The 18238-nt window shown below is 44.2% G+C and overlaps 1 protein-coding gene across 2 annotated transcripts in view; it reads left to right on the top strand.

Moving 5' to 3' along the window:
- The first annotated feature begins 1221 nt into the window (after positions 1 to 1221).
- The window catches only part of LOC108504739 (alpha-2-macroglobulin-like protein 1), a 29432-nt gene continuing 12415 nt past the window's right edge, over positions 1222 to 18238 (top strand). For both annotated transcript variants that reach the window (XM_017830092.1, XM_017830091.1), the window contains exons 1-23: positions 1222 to 1409; positions 2047 to 2230; positions 3469 to 3519; positions 3824 to 3968; positions 4630 to 4682; positions 5005 to 5025; positions 5520 to 5679; positions 6279 to 6363; positions 6490 to 6604; positions 7839 to 7947; positions 8481 to 8590; positions 9945 to 10109; positions 11205 to 11438; positions 12330 to 12393; positions 12779 to 12924; positions 13495 to 13641; positions 14820 to 14993; positions 16032 to 16137; positions 16686 to 16797; positions 16892 to 17117; positions 17324 to 17450; positions 17591 to 17712; positions 17889 to 17940. In XM_017830092.1, coding sequence (XP_017685581.1) covers positions 1342 to 1409; positions 2047 to 2230; positions 3469 to 3519; positions 3824 to 3968; positions 4630 to 4682; positions 5005 to 5025; positions 5520 to 5679; positions 6279 to 6363; positions 6490 to 6604; positions 7839 to 7947; positions 8481 to 8590; positions 9945 to 10109; positions 11205 to 11438; positions 12330 to 12393; positions 12779 to 12924; positions 13495 to 13641; positions 14820 to 14993; positions 16032 to 16137; positions 16686 to 16797; positions 16892 to 17117; positions 17324 to 17450; positions 17591 to 17712; positions 17889 to 17940 — 2776 coding nt within the window. In that variant the 5' untranslated portion in view covers positions 1222 to 1341. The remainder of the gene's footprint in view (positions 1410 to 2046; positions 2231 to 3468; positions 3520 to 3823; positions 3969 to 4629; positions 4683 to 5004; positions 5026 to 5519; positions 5680 to 6278; positions 6364 to 6489; positions 6605 to 7838; positions 7948 to 8480; positions 8591 to 9944; positions 10110 to 11204; positions 11439 to 12329; positions 12394 to 12778; positions 12925 to 13494; positions 13642 to 14819; positions 14994 to 16031; positions 16138 to 16685; positions 16798 to 16891; positions 17118 to 17323; positions 17451 to 17590; positions 17713 to 17888; positions 17941 to 18238) is intronic.

Raw genomic sequence — 18238 nt, 5'->3', positions numbered from 1 at the left:
AGACCGCCCAAGGTTTCCCACACAGCTCTGCCAGTGCCCCCATTCTTCCTCAGAAGGAGGGAAGAACTTTAGCATGTTATTATCTTTTTGTCATAACCTTGTTCCCATTTAAATTCAGAGGTGGCCAGTTTAATGAACCGTTCAGAGATGCAGAGCCATGTGGAGTGTTTCTTAAATCAGACAGAACTCAGATTGTTTTTTGTCCTGCTAGTTTAGACTTGAACTCAAACCCCTGTTAATTTCAGAGAATCAAATATGCTCCCAGATCAGTGACATACAGTCCTTTAAACCTGAAGTTTATCTGCAGTGTCAGTGCTAGGTTAAAGGCTGGTGTGTCCCTGTTACATCAGACTGTGCACTAAGAGGGTGGGTGCTAAGCACACATATGGGGACTGTGCCAAAGTAAATCTAGGGGATTGCTTTAGCTGGGAGCCAGACAGGGTTGGATGGCAAATTCACTCTATACTGCGTACCTTTGGTTATGCTCTGCTAAAACAGAAATGGGGCCATGGCAGAATGAGGACACCCACCTTCAAATGAGGTTATAACTTGGGGGCAAATACATCCAAACAGTGCCCAAAAGAAGAATCTGGAGGAGATGGGTGGTGGTGTCAGTGTAGAATCACTTTATCGCTCAAGGAAATAAAATATGTGTGGACTTAAAATGTCATGTTTAGTTTGGAAAAGCTTTACAGTGGATCTTTGAGAGATGTTGGCAGTAGGTGGCAGGAGCCACCTTGGAAAAGGTTCTATACTCAGGAGGATCAGGCATGTCTGGGATGGATGGGTGGACAGAAATGGTGGTAATGCACAAATGGAGATGATTTGAAAGGTTTTTACTCCAAGCTCTGAGTAATTACTGGATGAGGAGAAGATACCTAATGATGCACAGAGAGCAGCGAGGATGTATTTTAAAAGTCGAGGATGCTTTCTACAAGCTGAAGACAGTAGCTGGTGTGCAGATTTGGTTCTACAGCCAGGATCCAGACCAGCCACAGATGAGATGAGTTTTTCTCCTAAGTCCCCTTCAGCCTGAGTTAGAGGTCATATATCCCCATATATACCCCTCAGTGCCCTGGCACCCATGGCCTGGAATACCACCTGAATGTAGATGTGGGTGGAGAACTGTGCTGTGTGACCTTTACTCTGCTGGTTATGGGAGCAAGTAAATATTAGCTAATGTCATCAGCCTGGAAGAGATACCATCCCCATATATCAACTGCCCTACTCTTTGGACTTAGGAACATCTGAGGGGGATATTTAGGATTGCCCCAACTGATCAGTACAGGCAGTTTTCTCTTTCAGTGTGGATCTTGTCAGCTGTCTGTCCCAGCCCAAGCAATGGGAGCACCACCGCTCCTCTTAGTCCTGACTCTATTCCCAGTTGCAGCTGCAGCAAGCCTGGAACCGTGAGATATCTCCTTTTGATTTCGGGGGCTTGGTGGAAGGGACTGTCATGAAAGGGTGGTGCTGAGGTGCTGCACTGTTCAGCATCACAGAGCTGAATGCTGGGGGCCTTGTTCTCAGAGAGGCTGGGCAGAAGCAGGTCCTACTGAGTCCCTCTGGAGTGCTGGGCATCCAGCACCACTCCAGGTGCAGCCCCTGGTGTTGGCTTGTGCAGGTGCTGCACTGCACACACCACAAAGCTACAGAAGTCACAGAAGCTTTGCCTCTGTTCATCCTGTGCTGGTGGGGGCGAAATTTGGTGTAAGGGCTGAAGCTTTATGCCTCAGCCACTGAGTCTTTGGCTTCATTCCTCACACAGCCTTGCTCTGTGTACTTGCAATTGGGGTATCATACACTGGGCAGTTGGGTCCTGGCTGTTGGCAAGGTGATGACAGAGGGATATCAGAAGCTCTCTAGTTCCACACTGGGCATATTCTTCCTTTCTGGTTTAGAAATGGAGCTGTGCTAAACTTCCTTCACTGCAGTCCTCCAGACATTTCTCACCCTTGGTCTACCTCTTCATGAAAGCAGCAGAGATTGATTCTGGCCTGCCCACTTCAGCCTCTGAATTGTTTTTGAACATGTATCGCTCTCTTCTAGTCACTATATGGTGGTGTTCCCTGCTGTCATTCACCATTCCCAAGAGGAGAAGCTCTATATTCACTTCAGCTCCCTAACTGAGGATGTCCACCTGGCTGTCACCTTGCAGGCAACAACCCAGAATCACACACTCGTGGAAAAAGATTTGGAGAAGCCAGGCACTTTTCAGTGCATCACCTTCCAGGTGAGTGTACATGTGGCTACTGATTTGACCAATGCTTTCACCTTCACTTCAGACAAGAAGACAGCACTTCTCTGGGTACACTGTCCTTTTTCTACCCATAGGTTGCAAGCAGGTTAAGTATATTTCCCTACCAGTATCAGGCAAAATACAGCAGTGTCCTAAAGTCTAGGAAAGTAGGGAATCTTTCCTGTGTAGAAAAAAATCTGTACTTTCAATGTATATCATCCCATTTCATCCCACTTAAAGCCTAGTGGTAAACATTTGCTTTCAGTTTATTCAGTATTATGTCCCTAAAGATGCTTGTATATCACTGTGAAAGTCAATGCATTGGGATTACATTCTTTTCATCCTCGTTTCCTCAGCAGCCTGCCCCTCCAGCTCCAAGAAGACCATTCTGTTTTAAAGCTGCATCTATATTGCCAGATGTAGTTGCAGTCTGCATAGACTTGCTTTAATTTAGCTGTGATGGTGCTGAACCAACAATGAACTGAATTTCACATAGTGCAGTCTGGGTATTTCTTGAGTGGCTTGAGTTCCTGTTGTTGCAACTGTGCTGCTGTAGTTACCTTAACTGGACACACTGACTACAGAACCTTCAGTTACATTTCTGGAGAGCCATGGAGATGTGTCTGGTGCTGAGGCTCTACAAATTACCCCTGTCTTCCTCAGCACTGTACAAAGTCACTGCGCCTGTGCCCCGATTGTTCTTCAGATTCAGCAGAACTCAAGGAGGGGCTGTAGTAATTTTTGGGTTTTGCATTAACATGACAATGATGAACTAAGAGTTTGGTGCCAGCCCTTAGGGGAGAGAAACTCCTGGTTCTGGAAAGTCAAGGAAGTCTGCCGTTAGCTAAAAAAAACAAACCCCAAAAACTTTTCTTCTGGTGAACTCAGTCTTTCTGATACTGAGATGTCCTGTGTTGTTCTGATCAGTATCTCATCTCCCATTACTGCAAATCTGAGTTCCCTATGATTTTATTTGGTTCCATAAAATTATCACATTCATGTGAAGTGGCAGAATGTCATGACAGTTGGTTCACTCTTAGGTTCATGAACAAGAGGCAGACAGTGACTGCTTCTTCTCCCTATAATGACAAGTGGATTACAAAGTCATACAGTGGAATTTGAACTCTGAAGTTTTGGGGATTTTTTAACAATAAGATGATGTTTCACATTTTGGATAAGATTCAAAGTCTCTGATGAATTTGTTTTCCATTTCCTTGTGCCAATCAATCTAGGTGCCAGAGTTTAGGTTCATTCCCAGGAAAGGAGATGATTCCACACCACAGGTAAGATCCCTCTTTTGGCTGCCTCTCCTCTTAGAAATTAGAGGGCTTCAGTCTCTCTTGTGTCTGAGCCATGGTAATGCTGTTGATGCAGGGTGGGAAAAGTAGTAAAGAGGAAAAAGAAATGTGAAAAGAGGCAAACGTCAAGGAGAAAGGCAGAGAAAAGAGAATGAGGAAGCTAGGGAGCACAGAGAATACTATTTCTGGGGAAAGGAGAGGGATAAATCAAAGGAGGGGAAGGGAGGAGGGGGAAGTTGGAGATTTTTGTAGTCTCAGGTAGTTTGTTTTTTTTTTTTTAACCTGACAGCCAGAGGAGGTGGCTTTTCTGCATGTCCTGATCCACAGCAAGGACAATGTACTCTTTGAGGGTCACAAGAAAGTTCTGGTCAGGCCCCAGAAGAATGTAATTCTGATAGAGACAGACAAGGGCTTATACAAACCTGGAGAAACAGGTAAGGCAAGAAGGTGGCATGTGGAAATGGGGATGGAAGGGTCAAGGTAGCTGCCACACCTGGAGGGAAGATGTCACCAAGTGCAGCAAGTTAAGCTTGTTGGAGATGGAAAAAAACAGATCTCTATTATCGGGTGTTTCCAGGAACACTTTGAATCAGGGTGTTCCCCTCCAAGATGTGCTACACCAATTCCCAGCCTACTGCTCCTGGGTATTGTTTTATGGAAATATCTCTAGTGAGACCTGAAAAGAAAGCCAGGGCTCTCCAGGGCACTGGACAACCTCTTTTTTTTCAAAGACTGTTGTTAATATTTGAGTAAAGTCTAGAGCAACAGTTTCAAGCTGTAGAATTACAGAGAGTTACTCTACAGTCTTCACAATATGAATGAACTGCAGACAGACCCCACTGCAGACAACCCCACAGTTTACCTCAACATTGTCATCTTTCCAGTTAAAAACAGTGAGTTTCTACAGCCTTCAGCTCCATATAAGCCTCCCAAAGTCCTCTGGGGTGGGCTGTTTGGGAAAAGATCTAGATACCTCCGAGGTAAACAGGGAGACGAATATTGGAGCACAGAAAAGGAGAAGCAAAGGAGAAGCAGATTTGTTCAAGGACATGTTGAAGCCAGAATGCTTTACTATGCTTTTCTTTATATCTACAGTGAAATTTCGAATTGTGAACATTGATGAGGACCTTAAGGTCATTAAAAATGAGGTGAGTGTCACCTTGTGCTTTTCTAGAAGTAGGAGCTTCAGCATGAGACATATTGAGATGCTCATGAAAGAGACATCTCCTTTCATGCCTGTTAAACCATAAGAACAAATTATCTTTGGAGGAAACCACTCATCCACTGATCCCTTGGAGAAAGACTGCATTGTAAGCTGGCATGAAGGGAGGAGAAGACGTAGGGTGGGATCTGGATGGGGCAGAATTTTCTGATCAAGGGCCCATGTCAGGCAGAGTTATTTCTACTGGTTCACATGGAAAGTGTTTTACAGTGTACAAAATTGAGTTTGTGTTTCTTTTGTTTTTACAGTATCCCCAGATATGGCTTCAGGTAAGTGACAAAGAACTGATGAAAGGGTGATATCTGTCTCTTCTACTGTGCCCTTTCACTCCTGGACAGACTTATGCCGCAAATGTAACTTCATAAGGTTATGGTTATGGTTGAGGTTCAGCTGAACGCTTTTCTAGCTGGTCAGCCTGGGTTCTTCATTCAAACCAGTACTTCTGTAACGCATATAGCTGAGATAGAGGCAAGGCAGTAATGAACATTGGTTCAACAAGGATGAGTGCTCAAACAAATGCAGCACAGCTGCTTCTCCTTCCCATGGTGTTATGATGCTACCACTTCCCAGTAGCTTAAATGTTCTTGGCAGCCTTTGCAATTCATATATTCCTTAAAATGATACTGGAGGGAAGTGAAGGAATCTCTCTTAGTTATCTGGAGTCCATTCTACTGGGTCAAGGGTAGGCCCTTGTAGTGCCTTCTTGTGCCTGTGTATGGCTTCCAATGTGACTTGGTGTCTCTGTGTGTCCTTTCCCAAACAGGATCCTGAACACAACCGTATTGCTGAGTGGCTGAATGTAAAGTCAAGTCATGGCATTGTGGATCTATCCTTTCCCCTGGCCTCAGAAGCATCCCTTGGGAAGTATACCATCTCAGTGCAACAAGACGTGGCTCAGAAAACCTTCCGTGTTGAAGAATATGGTGAGACTTGGACAATAGAGGTGAGGGGAAAGCAGTGTGGGTAGCTAAGGAGAGAGCAGGTGATGCAGCTGTGTTCATCAGACCTTTCACCCTGGGAGGGCAAGAGACTGAGGACAAAGATGGGTCTGTGTGCACATCTCATTTTGGGCTGGAGGCTCTGCAGCTGCATAGGGTAAAAAGGAGAGGCCGTGGGCTGGCAACTAGTTCTACCTGCATCTGGGCCCTGTGATGAGCACATTTTGCTGCTCATTATCACCCTTTTCTATGCTGGGTTTACACACCAGTCAGCTGCTATAATAGGAAGTGGAATCGTGTCTTGGTCTCGTTCAGTTGCAGTGGTAAGGACAAAACCCTGTGCCATTTAAAATGTTTATGCTTGTCTGAGCTGGAGTAAAAAGCTGTCCCATGTGCAATTGTAGCAGCAAATACAGGGTTGTGTGGCTGAAGAGAGTAACTCCTATTGCAGCATGGTGATGAATTACTGGGGACATTGCTGTCTTTCCTCTCATCTGGACCACAACTATAAAAGAACTTACAGTCAGTGTCCATACTCAATATTGGTTTTTTCCTCTATCTTTATTTTCCTCTCTTCAATGCAGTGCTGAAAAAATTTGAAATAAAGATTGAGCACCCTCCATTTGTCACTACAGCAGATGAGGAATTTCAGCTGAAGATCTGTGGCGAGTGAGTACATGATACCACAAAGCTCTCCAGGCTCCACTTCCCCTGATGAGCATGGGAGGTGTCCTGGGTTAATATTTCTGCTGAAGCAGACAGTCTTCAGGTGAATGTTTCTACCCTTTGACACAGGTATACCTATGGGAAGCCTGTTCAAGGGAAAATAGATATTACTTTTATGACACTCTCCGAGGTCTTAGAAGACAACATACCGGATTCTATTGATATGAAGAAGCAAAACAGCTGGGTAGGCGAACAAATAGCAGAGTGGAAAGTATAACGTGCTGGAAATATGTGTCTGTCCCCTTAACCTGCCTTGATGCACCTCTGATAGCCACCAACCTATTTAGTCTGGTGTCTTCCTATTTGCTAGACATTGATTCCTGTTCCTGTGACTCTGTTTCCTGAATTAATGCTCTAGCTGCTCATATCTGACTTGGTGCTTCAGGAGAAGGTGTAAACTATGTGAAGTAATGATGCCTGGGACTTTTTACAAGGGTCTGTATCATAAATTGTATGCAATCTGACTGCTGGCCTATTCAGCCCTGTGATCACTCCCACCAGTAAATATGCTTATCAGAGCCATCAGATGGTCTGTGACTCAATGCTTTGTTTCTTGCTGTATCCATGCACAGTGGATCACCTTAAGCTTGTTAGTGGTCTGGTCTATGGACTGTATCCATTTCTGGTTATGGTTTCTGCTCATCTGTGTTCATTATATGTTTGTGGTTAAGCTCCTCCACACTTGCTTTTTCTTATGGGTTTCAGATACAGCTCTTCTGCCTTGAAAGTCACAAGAAAATATTTCTAAATATCAGACCAGCCAGCAACAAGCCAGAATGTAAAAATCTAACTGGATCTCTGGGTCTTTTAAAATGCATTCCAGCTGGAATGCTGTACAGTCTTAGCTGTGCAAAATACCAACTGAATGCCAGCTCCACATGGCATGTAAGAGGCCCTGAAAGGTTCTGTGAAGCACTTAAGAAGCATGACTAGAAACACTGGCTGTACCCTTAATTCTTGGCAAAGCTCTTGCAATATTTAGCTGGCAAGATGTCCTCGTTTAATATGCCATATCACAGAGATGGTCATGACTGGAAAGCCACATTGTCAGGTTTTATTCATCAAGGCCATATAGTTTCAGGGAGACCTTTAGATCATGTAATGACACTTGAGCTCTTTCAGCTGTGGGATTTGGGCTGAATCCAATCTCCTGAGTTTGTCTGTGACATAATTAACCCTTGTGTGATTTGCCTGAAGTACTTTTTTCTGCTGCTTTTTTGATGACTGTTTAATCCAAACATGTTGATTTTCTTTTCTGGCTAAGGTATCCATGATGGGTTTGTGCAGGCAAGACTTGTGAGCTTCCATCTGTTCCAAAAATATTTAGAAATACTTATTTGGGATTGCCTGCCATCTATGGAACTGTTTATCTTCCTCCACACCATGCTCTTTCTCTCTGTTATTCTCTCTCTCTGCAGACAAACAAGAATGGCTGTGCTACTTTTGCAGTGAAGACAAAAGCTCTGGAAATAAATGAAGCTGAAGAATTCATAATTGCAGTAGGAAAAATGGTGGAAAATGGAACAGGTACTGGAGAATATGTGAAATATTCTCTTCCTCGCAAGCAACTTCTTTGGTTTTGGCCTTCCTGTGACAGCGGAATTCCTTTTTTAAAAATAACCTGAGGGTTCCCAAATCTTCTGTCATGGTAATGGTCTCCATTCTAGTACCTTTTCCATCTGTTATTACCAGGTTTCCTAATCCTCTCCACCATTCATTTCTCTTAGAATGTATGTAACTTTTTAGTGATTGCCTGGGACAACAAGGTGTTCCTCCACCAGTCTCACAGTGCTGGACTGTTTATAACTAAACAGTCATCTAGTTTTCCTTTATCTTCAATAAACATAAATTAATACTTTAAATACCTACAGGGTATGATGCGTGTCATGAAGGACAGAGCCAAGAAAGGCTGAGGGAATCATATCCTAGAAGACTGTATTTTCTCTCCTAAATTTAGAGGTTGTAGACGTTGTAGGGAGTGTTGAAGTGTGCTTTTGTCTTCTTCTTCTTCCCTAAGAGCACTACTTGGGATTTAACAGATTTTTCTTCTCTCCATACAGGAGCACATTCTGTGGAATCAGTTCTAATTCCTGTTACGACAGTAACAAAATCTATAGAGTTTATCAACCTCCATCCATTCTACAAACGTGGTCTACCATACTCAGGGAAGGTAACACAAACAGATCCCTTCTCTACTGAGAATGCATCATAGATATAACCTTTTGTAGGTAAAAAGCAACAATCTCCAGGAAAGTAAATGCTGCTCTGCTGGCACTCAGCAACTAGGAGTGAAGCCTTCCCTAGAAGCAATTTCTGATCCCTATCCCAACCTACTATATTCCCTGCACTGGAATTTTGGGGCCAGCTGCAGTTTCTGGAGGCTTCTCCAGGAGTAGCTCCTGAAACTAGTCTGTGCGTATGGGGGTGGTGTCAACAGGCACGTACCTTTCCCTTTGGACAAATGCTCATGGTAACTTTGCATATCAGTTCACTGGCATTCATTTCTGACCCAAGTATCCTGGGTGATGCTAGGGCGATACTGCTGTCCTGGGGCTAGAAGAACCTTCAGCTGGGCCAGTACTGCTGACCTCAGCATGCAGGACAAGGAACAGCAAGTTAAGTTGCTGTAGACAAGAGTCTTTCTGATCATCAAGGATCCTGCAGCATTGTCCAAGAAGCAGCTCAGGATCTGAAGAATCCCTTTCAGATTCCCCAGTATAGGTGTCTCATTTGCCTGTATTACCATTTATTTCTGTGCTGGTTTTGGCTGGGGTAGGATTAATTGTCTTCGTAGTGGCTAGTAGGGGGCTAGTTCTGGATCTGTGCTGAACACAGGGTTGATAGCATAGAGATGTTTTTGTTATTCTTGAGCAGGCCTTACACAGAGCCAAGGCCTTTTCTGCTTTTTGTACTACCACACTGGCAAGGAATTTGGAAGTGCATGGGAGGCTGGGAGGAGATACAGCTGGGAGAGGTGACCCAAACTGACTAAGGGGATATTGCAGACCATATGACATCATGCTCAGTATATAAAGTAGGAGAAAGAAGGAGTAAAGGAGGATGCTTGGAGAGGTGGTGTTTGTCCTCCTGAGTAACCATTATGTGTGAGGGGGCCCTGCTCTCCTGGAGATGGCTGGACACCTGCTTGTGGGAAGCAATGAATGAATTCTTTATTTTTCTTTGCTTGTGTGCACAGCTTTTGCTTTCTTTATTAAACTGTCTTTATCTCAACTCACAAGCTTTTACCTTTTCAGTTCTCTCTCCCCGATAACGCTGATGGGGGAGAGAGTGAGCAGCTGCCTGGGGCTTGGCTGCTGACTGGGGTTAAACCATGGCAATTTCCAGTAGTGAAGAGCAGCAAATTGTTAGTTTTGTGTATTTATTGGATTTTTATCTGGATCCTTCCAACCTGTCTGAAAGCTAGAAGGGCTGAGGAAGCCCAGTGATAGAAGCAATTAATATTAAGCCCTGGTAGTGCCTCAGTGTGGCACAACAGGATATTAACTTCCTCCCCTTCTCTATAGATGTTTTGTTCCAGTGGCAATTCTCCCCTCAGAAATGAAACCGTCTACCTAAAGGTTGATGTCAACGATGAGAAGACATATCTGTCACTCCTCACAGATGAGAAAGGGGAAGCTCACTTCTCACTGGATACCACCAGCTGGAACAGCACGCTGGTTGCGCTGACGGTGAGTATCAGCCACTAAAAATCTTTTTTGTCTCTCATCACCTTCCTTTGACTCCACTAAGTGGAATTATTCTGTTAACCAGAATAATTCTTCAGAGGAAATCTCCCCTTTCTCCACTCTGGGACATGTTGGAGGTGGCTCTGCAGAACTGGCAGTTGATACCTCTCTCTGTTGAACTCCATATTTAGCGGCTGCCCTTGGTCTGCAGCAGCAGCATGTCCAGGCTCAGCTTGGCAGGTAGCTGCTCTTTTGATACCAGATCTTGAAGCACTTGGCTTCTTCTCCTTACAGTTTCTGATCCTCCACCTGGAGCTTGTTGTTCTCAGCCTGACAGCATACCCATCTTCCCACTACCTGCATTTCTGCAGCTGATGTGGGATTCATGCCCAAGTAGTATGATCTCCTAGTGCCATCCATTTCTCAGACACTGCAATTATTGTTCCAAATCTTTTTCCCTGAGACCCCAGTCTATCCAGGATGAGGTTCCCTAATTTTGGTTAGGAAGGATTTGGTGATCAGAGGTTTTGTAATCTAAAATATGGTGTGACTCTTGGGGATGGTCATGTGCAGGGCTAGGAGCTGGACTTGATGATCCTTGTGGGTCCATTCCAACTCATCATATTCTGTGATTCTGTGAAAATGTAGCTTTCTGTCCTCAGGGAACGTGAGGATAGGATCTAGTTCTTGTTACTAGGCTCACGGCCATTGTCCACAGAGCCTTATGTTATCTGCAGAGAAGTGCAACTTCACCATAAAAAAGCTCTTTTAGTGCTTGGGCTTCAGGATATCTGACCAGAAAGACAAACTGAAAACAGGGGAGCTGTGCTGGGGTTTAAATCTGGTGTGGGTTGTGTCCCCATGAAAAGATAAAGGAGGAAAAATCAGATTGTGGTCAAATCTACTAGACTTAATTTTTACTAAGACTTTGTAAGAGAAAGTCTCGGACTTTAAAATGATACTTAAACAAAATATCATTATAAGAATACAGGTATGTGGTCTGCCATCAACTCAGGTGATAACAGTGTTCCAGCAGGCATACAAGTTCCCTTGCATCGCTTGATAATAATTGTCAACTCATATTTTTGTGCTTGGAAGGGTACCTACATCCTTGAAAATCATGATAAACAAGATTCTTCTGAAAGCTACACAGGACTTGAGGATAGCTTACACTGGCTGAAACCTTTCTACTCTGAGAGCAACAGTTTCCTTGAGATCAAGGCCAAGAATGATGTGATGCCCTGTGATCAAGAGCAGGAAGTGCAAGTGGATTATATACTTGACCGGAATAAACTCAGATCTGAAGATGACCACATTGATTTCTACTATTTGGTGAGCACAGAAAACAGCTGGTTCTCAGGGCAAGATTATGCTTACTGGCATTTTTCCCTTTTCACACAGCACAGAGATACTCAAAGGAAAGGTTAAGCTACTCCAAGACCAGTGTAAGTCAGTTTGTGAGTTCTGTCCTGGCCAAACCTCCACCTGCTTTCCAGCTCCTGAACCTATTCCTAGCCCCCAGCTGCTTTGCTTTGTTATCAGTGCCTTGACCTAAGCTTGGGTGATAGATGCCTACCATTCACCCTACTTTCTCTTGAGTTCACATGGGTTGCAGTGGAGGACCAGTCTGGCTTCTGCCTAGCAGGTATGACCCAGACATCCATCAGTGTCTGGAGCAATCTATCTGTGAACTGAGGCAATCTCTGGGACAGCTGACATCCCCTGGCCTGTGTATTTACAGGAAAAGGCTTGAAAGGCCTTTGTGCAGGGCCTTGATGCACACCAGAGGTATGTAATAATGTTGTAATGAAGTCCACTTCCGAGAAGCTGAGTCCAAAGCAAGAGTGTGACTACAGCCTAGCTGAGAGGTTTATGAGTATCTTGGTTACTGAACTGTACTAATTCGTACAATCAAAAAGTACTCTATCCTAGTAATGAAAACATCAGAGTTCACTGGATCTTAAGAGTAGCTGCTCTTAGCTTCAGAAATACCTCTGGCTTTGCAAGCAGCCATGCCTTCTCATTGCCTAACCAATTTCTCTCAAGTCCTACACAGCTATACTATAACCATCTCTGCTGCAGAGCTCTTGAAGTCATGACCTGCCAGAGGAACTTCTGTGGCAACATCTGTCAGACTTCATTCTCTCTTCTTGTGTTCTTTTCACACTCTTCTCATGCTCTCAGAATTCAGACTCTTGAATGGTGCTTCTCTTTGCTCTTCAGGTGATAGCGAAAGGCAAGATCCTTTTCAGCAGAGAGAAGAAGGTGTCAATTACCCAGCGTGAGGGTGAGTAAAAGCATGTGAAGTGCCTCATAACACACCCCAGAAAACTGACCGGTCTCTAGTGACTATATCTGCAGATGTTATTCTTATCAACAGGTGGGAAATATTGGACTGAGTTCTTAGTGGTGGTTCACATCATTAGACTAACACAATCTCCTCTCAGTTCAGTGTCTTTCCTGCAACTGTCCTCCTCCTGTCTAATGACTTTGCTGCTAGTTTGTACCTTGGGAGAAGATGTGAGTCAAATAAATGGCTGGCATCCTGAGTTTATTGTTAATCTGTGACAGTGCCTATGTGGGGTGTTATCTCCTCTTTTGATTCTTAACATGTATCCTACCCCAATTGAATTGGATGTTTTCCCTCCCTTCCTCGTTGCTATCTTGTGCAGATTTGCAGGGCTCCTTCTCATTGCCTCTGACTATTGGCAATGAATTCCTGCCTGACATCAAGCTTCTAGTGTACGCAGTCTTCTCGGATGGAGAGGTGGTGGCTGATGTGGAACAGTTTGAACTAGAAAAGTGCTTTAGGCACAAGGTGAGTAGAAATCACACAAGGAGTGTGACAGCATCATTGCCTTACTCTGGTCTGCTGTGGCTCCTGGTCCTGTTTTGTCCTAATCCAAATGGTGTAAAGTGGGTATACGCAAAAACAGATGCCCAGTGTTTTTGGCTGGGAGACAACAGGCAACCTCCTTCTTCCCTGAATTCCTAGTCCTGCTCTCCACAACAGTGACTGGCAAGCTTTGCTCAAGGAGTAAACCAGGTCCCCTTGAACTCTATTTTCTCCTCCCATTCCTTATTACTGACTTGGGAACACAGTGTTGCCCATGTTCTCCCTAACACAGAAGAGAAGCCTGTCTGCTTAGCTCTCTGTGGTGGTTTTGTATCAGAGTGTAGTGGATGTGTGGTGGTAGAGGAATTCCGGCTAGGGCTGTGTGCACTGCAGCCTGTTTAACCTTCCCAATGGATTTTTAGGTGGGCCTCTCTTAGCATCTCATCCCCCTTCCCTACCTTATTCTCTGTCTTTCCCTCTGCTAACCCTCTGCTAAAAGTCACAGGGTCCCACTCTCCAGTGCTAAGCCCTCAGACCTATCTTCTTTTGCAGGTGGCACTGGAATTCTCACATAAGGAGGAAGTCCCGGGATCAAAAGTTGGACTGAACATCAAGGCTGCTCCAGGGTCCTTGTGTTCTGTTCGAGCTGTTGACAAAAGCGTCCTCCTGAAGAATAACAATACCCTAACAGCAGACAGCGTGAGTGCAGCCAACCATCACCAATCCCTTAATGCCTGCCTGCCTTCTGTCTCCATGCATGGGCAGGAGGAAGCCCATAGTACATCCCAGGACATAGCTGCAGTGCTAGGTGGCTGCCCTGCCATTCCCCCTCTTTGGCCTCTTTTGAGCAGTTATGTGATGATCATGTTCCTCATCCATCAGCCCTGCACTCTGGGCCTCTGCCTCAAGAGTGGTGAATGCTACATGGCACTGCAGGGGTAGGCAGGGAGAACAGCTTTGAAGAGATGCTGGTGCTTTCCACTTGTCTCTCTGTTCTTCCATCTTGCACCAGTCAGTGGGGCTAAGCATTTGAAATGGAATTTTGGCCCAGTAGGGTCCTTCTATCCCTCTATCCCACTGCCTCAACCATTGCTGAATTGACATGTGACAGATCAAGCTGAGAACCTAAATAGATAGAGGCAGCACACAATGGCTGGTGAAAAGTGGTCAGGATTTTGCCAACAACCAGGTGCATTTGGAGAATCTAGAAGGATTGGAGGAGCTTACCTTAAAGCAGCTGTGTGTTTCAGAGGAGTGAATTAAAAACTTAGAGCACAAATGCTGCAAAAATTGAAAATCCTAACATAATTCCACAATGTATACCGGAGATAATAAAACAGGTATATGCCTCATGGAAAGTTGTAAGTTAAATTATAAAAGTCCAGACTGTTACAAAGAAGCCTCACCAAATCCAGGGGGACGTGCTGCACCTGTAAATATGGCTTACAGTGTGATCTGGTGTTCCATTTTATAGGGATGCTGTTCTTGAGCATTTGCATCATCTACTTAACAGGTCTATGAAGTAGTAATCTTTAAATATGTAAGTCAGATGTACTAACGCCTTGTGCTCAGACTGAATCGTGCATTTTTATCCTAATTTTGCACCCTAGAGTTGAAAGGCTTGAACTGTCTTGCAGAACTAAAAGCTACTTATCTACATCCACTCCTTGGGTATATGCCCTTTAGTATATATTATCCTATATATATATATATATATCCACTCCTTTATATTGTCCTTTAGTATAAGCTGGGCCAGTGTCAACTTCCTCAACTGCAAAGCTTTACAAAATGTAGTAGAGGGCTACAGTCCAAATATTTGACCCATACACATGCTTGTTGGCCAGCTCCTTTTGAAGACCTCTGTTTTTCCATTGCAGTTGTACGATGAGATCTTTGAAGACAGTTTCACAATTGGAGGACGAGGGTTCCCTTATCGCTTGGAAGACTTTGAGGGATACCCTTGTCTGCCCCAGCAGCCCAGCCCCCACAAAAAGGCTCGGATGGGTGCACCGTGGTACCAAAGTGAGGCTGATGTCTTTAATCTGTTTAAGGTGAGTGTGAACACTGCCTCTAAACTTTTCCTGAGCTAGTGATTTCCAATATTCTATCATGAATGCCTACAAGGATTTACTTTTAGCAAACTTCAGCTGCCCCCACTTTCATTGCTACAAGTCATCTGTTGCTTGTTTTTCATTGTAGCCAGCACTCATTTGGGGACTATGAGGAAAGATGAGTAAGCATAGAAACATAGTGCAAACCACCTGATTAAAGAAAGACAGTATAAAAATGAACAAATTTAGTTTAGGCTACCATAACTACAAAGGGGGAGTGGCAAGAACATAGCAGTAATACCTGAGCACCTCACTGTATTTTGACTGATCACCACTTGGCTACTATTTTATTTACAAACTACTTTACTCTGTGTTTCATTGAGTCTCTTCTTAGTTATCCTCAAAGCAGTTTTAATAAAAAGAAGTCTTTCACAATTTGTCTTTATAGCTATTTTGTTGAGACAAACAAAATAAACTAATCTGCTAACAATCATGATAGTCAGAAAAGTGTTAAGATGCCTGCTAACTGAAATCCAAGAAGTGCTGCTTCTGACAGAACACTTTTTAAAAAAATATATACAAGTAGAAGCACCTCAAAACAGCAGAAGAAGGCAACAACACACTGAAAACAACCCAACATGTAGTCTGACTTGCATGGGCTTCTCAGGCTGACAGAACTCTACCTTAAAAATACAGACCCTGGGTCCTCTCAAAAGGCCTATTGCTGCGCTGTCTACTAGATGCTTATTCCTAGACTATGTCTCATTGTTAGGGTTAGGCATATGTAGTACAGATCTAGTTGAAATTTACTGGCATGAGAAGTAATAATTAGTCCCAGTATTCCTCAGAAAGCTGGTTTCCATTCCTCATGCTGTGGTCAGAGTCTGAGCCTGTAAATTTATGGATATAAACAAGCAGCATTTAAAAGTGTTTCAGCTGTCACCAGCCCCTGTATGATATCTATGATCATGAGATAGTTTCAACATTTCTTGTTCCCCTTTATTTATCATTGATTTACTCTCTTTACTATTTTCCCAGAAATTGCGCATGAAAATAGTAACCAATACTAGAATCAAGAAACCAGTTTCCTGTGTGCTACCAGACTTTGAGAAAAAGACACTTGTTATGAAAAATCATATTGTTGGTAAGGAACAGACGTGTCCATCTCCTTGACTAAAGGACCTCTCCTCTCCCAGTTCTGCCAGCCTGCTGCTGAGACAACTGACTTTCATCCTGCTGTATTTCTTGTTTGTGTATGAGAGCAACAAAGCCCGTGTCCATTTCAATGGACCTGATTTATAAATCACATATAAAAGCTCAAATCTCCGTGCTTTATTGGTGCCCCTGTTTTCAGTGTTTCTCATATAAAATGTAGTGTGCTCTCCACCAGCAGTTTCACATATTGTTTAAGAGTGTGACTCCATTTTAGCATGCTGTCTCCCCCTGGATCCAGACCAAATTTGAATCTGTCAGTCTGAGTCTCAGGCTAAACTCCATCCAACTCTGTCTCCCTAAAGCTGTGTTCCCCAAAGATATACACAGTGTGTCATGTTCTCATTGAAACACCAACCCTGTCCATTCTTGTTCTGTCACAAAGCATTTGTGGTTTGTGTTAGATTGCCTGTAAATGAAGAACTAATTTCAATTGTAGGTGTATATATGTTGTTTTCTGAGGTACCACTTGCTTTCTAGCTGACAATCTTGCTGCCCGTGATGATTCTGAACGTCACTCTGATGACGAGAAGAAGCCAAAACCCCGGACGCTTTTCCCAGAGACCTGGATTTGGGATTTGGTCTCTGTTGGGTTGGTAACAGCCTCTATCTGCCTTCCCCAGAGACATTCCTGGAGTATTCTGACTGCTTCTAATCAAATTCTCCTCTTCTGCTTCCTGCTGTAGGAGCAGTGGGCAAGCGTCTCTCCAAGTTGCTGTACCTGACACCATCACGGAATGGAATGCCAACACCTTCTGTGTTGCTGATACTGGCTTTGGTTTCTCGCCTCTGACCACTCTTAGGGTCTTCCAGCCCTTCTTTGTGGATCTGTCACTGCCATACTCTGTGATCCAAGGAGAGACTTTCAGCCTAAAAGCCACTGTCTTTAACTACCTCAAGGACTGTATGCAGGTGAGTTCCTCCAAGTGAGTTCCCCCAATTACATGGCCTCTGTTGGAACAAAAACTTGAGCCCAAAGGCAAGCTATGATGTTCTCTGGAGCCCTACATACTGGCCATAAAGCACTCACATTTTGTGACCCAACATATTTGTTCCTTTGTGTAGTACCTGTTACTAAAACTATTCCAATGTCTGCTTGTACATCCAACCATACTCAGATCCGCACCACCCTCACAGAGACTCCAGAACTAAAGGTGGATGCCTGTCCAAGCTGCCAGTTCACCAGCTGCCTCTGTGCCAATGAAGCAAAAACCTTTGTGTGGAATGTGACAGCCACCAGGCTGGGTGAGGTTGGGCAGAGGGATGTGTGGCAGCCGGTGGGAGGAGGGGTGGAATTTGCCTGTGTCTGCATGTCTGGACCTAATGCTTGTGCATGCAGCTGTCTGCTTCAAGTGCTCAGCAATGTGCCTCTGTGCTCTCTGCAGGCAAAGTGAATGTCAGTGTAAGCAGCATGGCAGAAGATTCACACAATCTGTGTGGTAACACAATTGTTGTCACACCTTTGCAAGGAGGGAGAGACACAGTGATAAAACCTCTGCTTGTGAAGGTTAGTCAATCTCAGGGTGGAGAATCCCTGGAGACAGCGGTTTGTCCCCTGGGGCAGTTGGCAAGATGCTAAGAGGAAGTTTAGCCTCTTCTTTTTGGAAAGCAGAAAAACTTGCTAAGACATGGTGACTTCCTTTCTTGTCTTCTCTATCTGAACTACTCTTTCTCCATCTGCAGCCAGGAGGGGTCCTACAAGAGAAGACTCAAAATGCCTTTCTCTGCCCTTCAGGTAGGGGACAAAAATCTCTAACTGCTATTGATCATGAGAGCGGGATGGAAGGGACAGGGCTACTGCAAATCTCAAAGGTGGGGCCAATTTGTCAGAGAAGAAGCACTGGTGGTACCATCCCTGCCTGGGATAAAAACCACTGTAATTTTTCCATGTCTTTATTTTACCTGGCAAAGTTTTCTGTATTGAGGCATTTGTTTGCAAGTCTTGGCTGCTGTGACTCAATGTCACATTAAGCCTCACCTGGGTCTCCTTGGATGTTACACTTGTGTGCGATGCTTCTTCCCTGGGATAAATT

The sequence above is a fragment of the Lepidothrix coronata genome, unplaced genomic scaffold (genome assembly GCF_001604755.1).
Source record: "Lepidothrix coronata isolate B3197 unplaced genomic scaffold, Lepidothrix_coronata-1.0 Scaffold174, whole genome shotgun sequence".
NCBI classification, from domain to species: domain Eukaryota; kingdom Metazoa; phylum Chordata; class Aves; order Passeriformes; family Pipridae; genus Lepidothrix; species Lepidothrix coronata.
The sequence above is the reverse complement of the archived record's forward strand: the minus strand, read 5'-3'. Positions and strand labels throughout refer to the sequence as shown.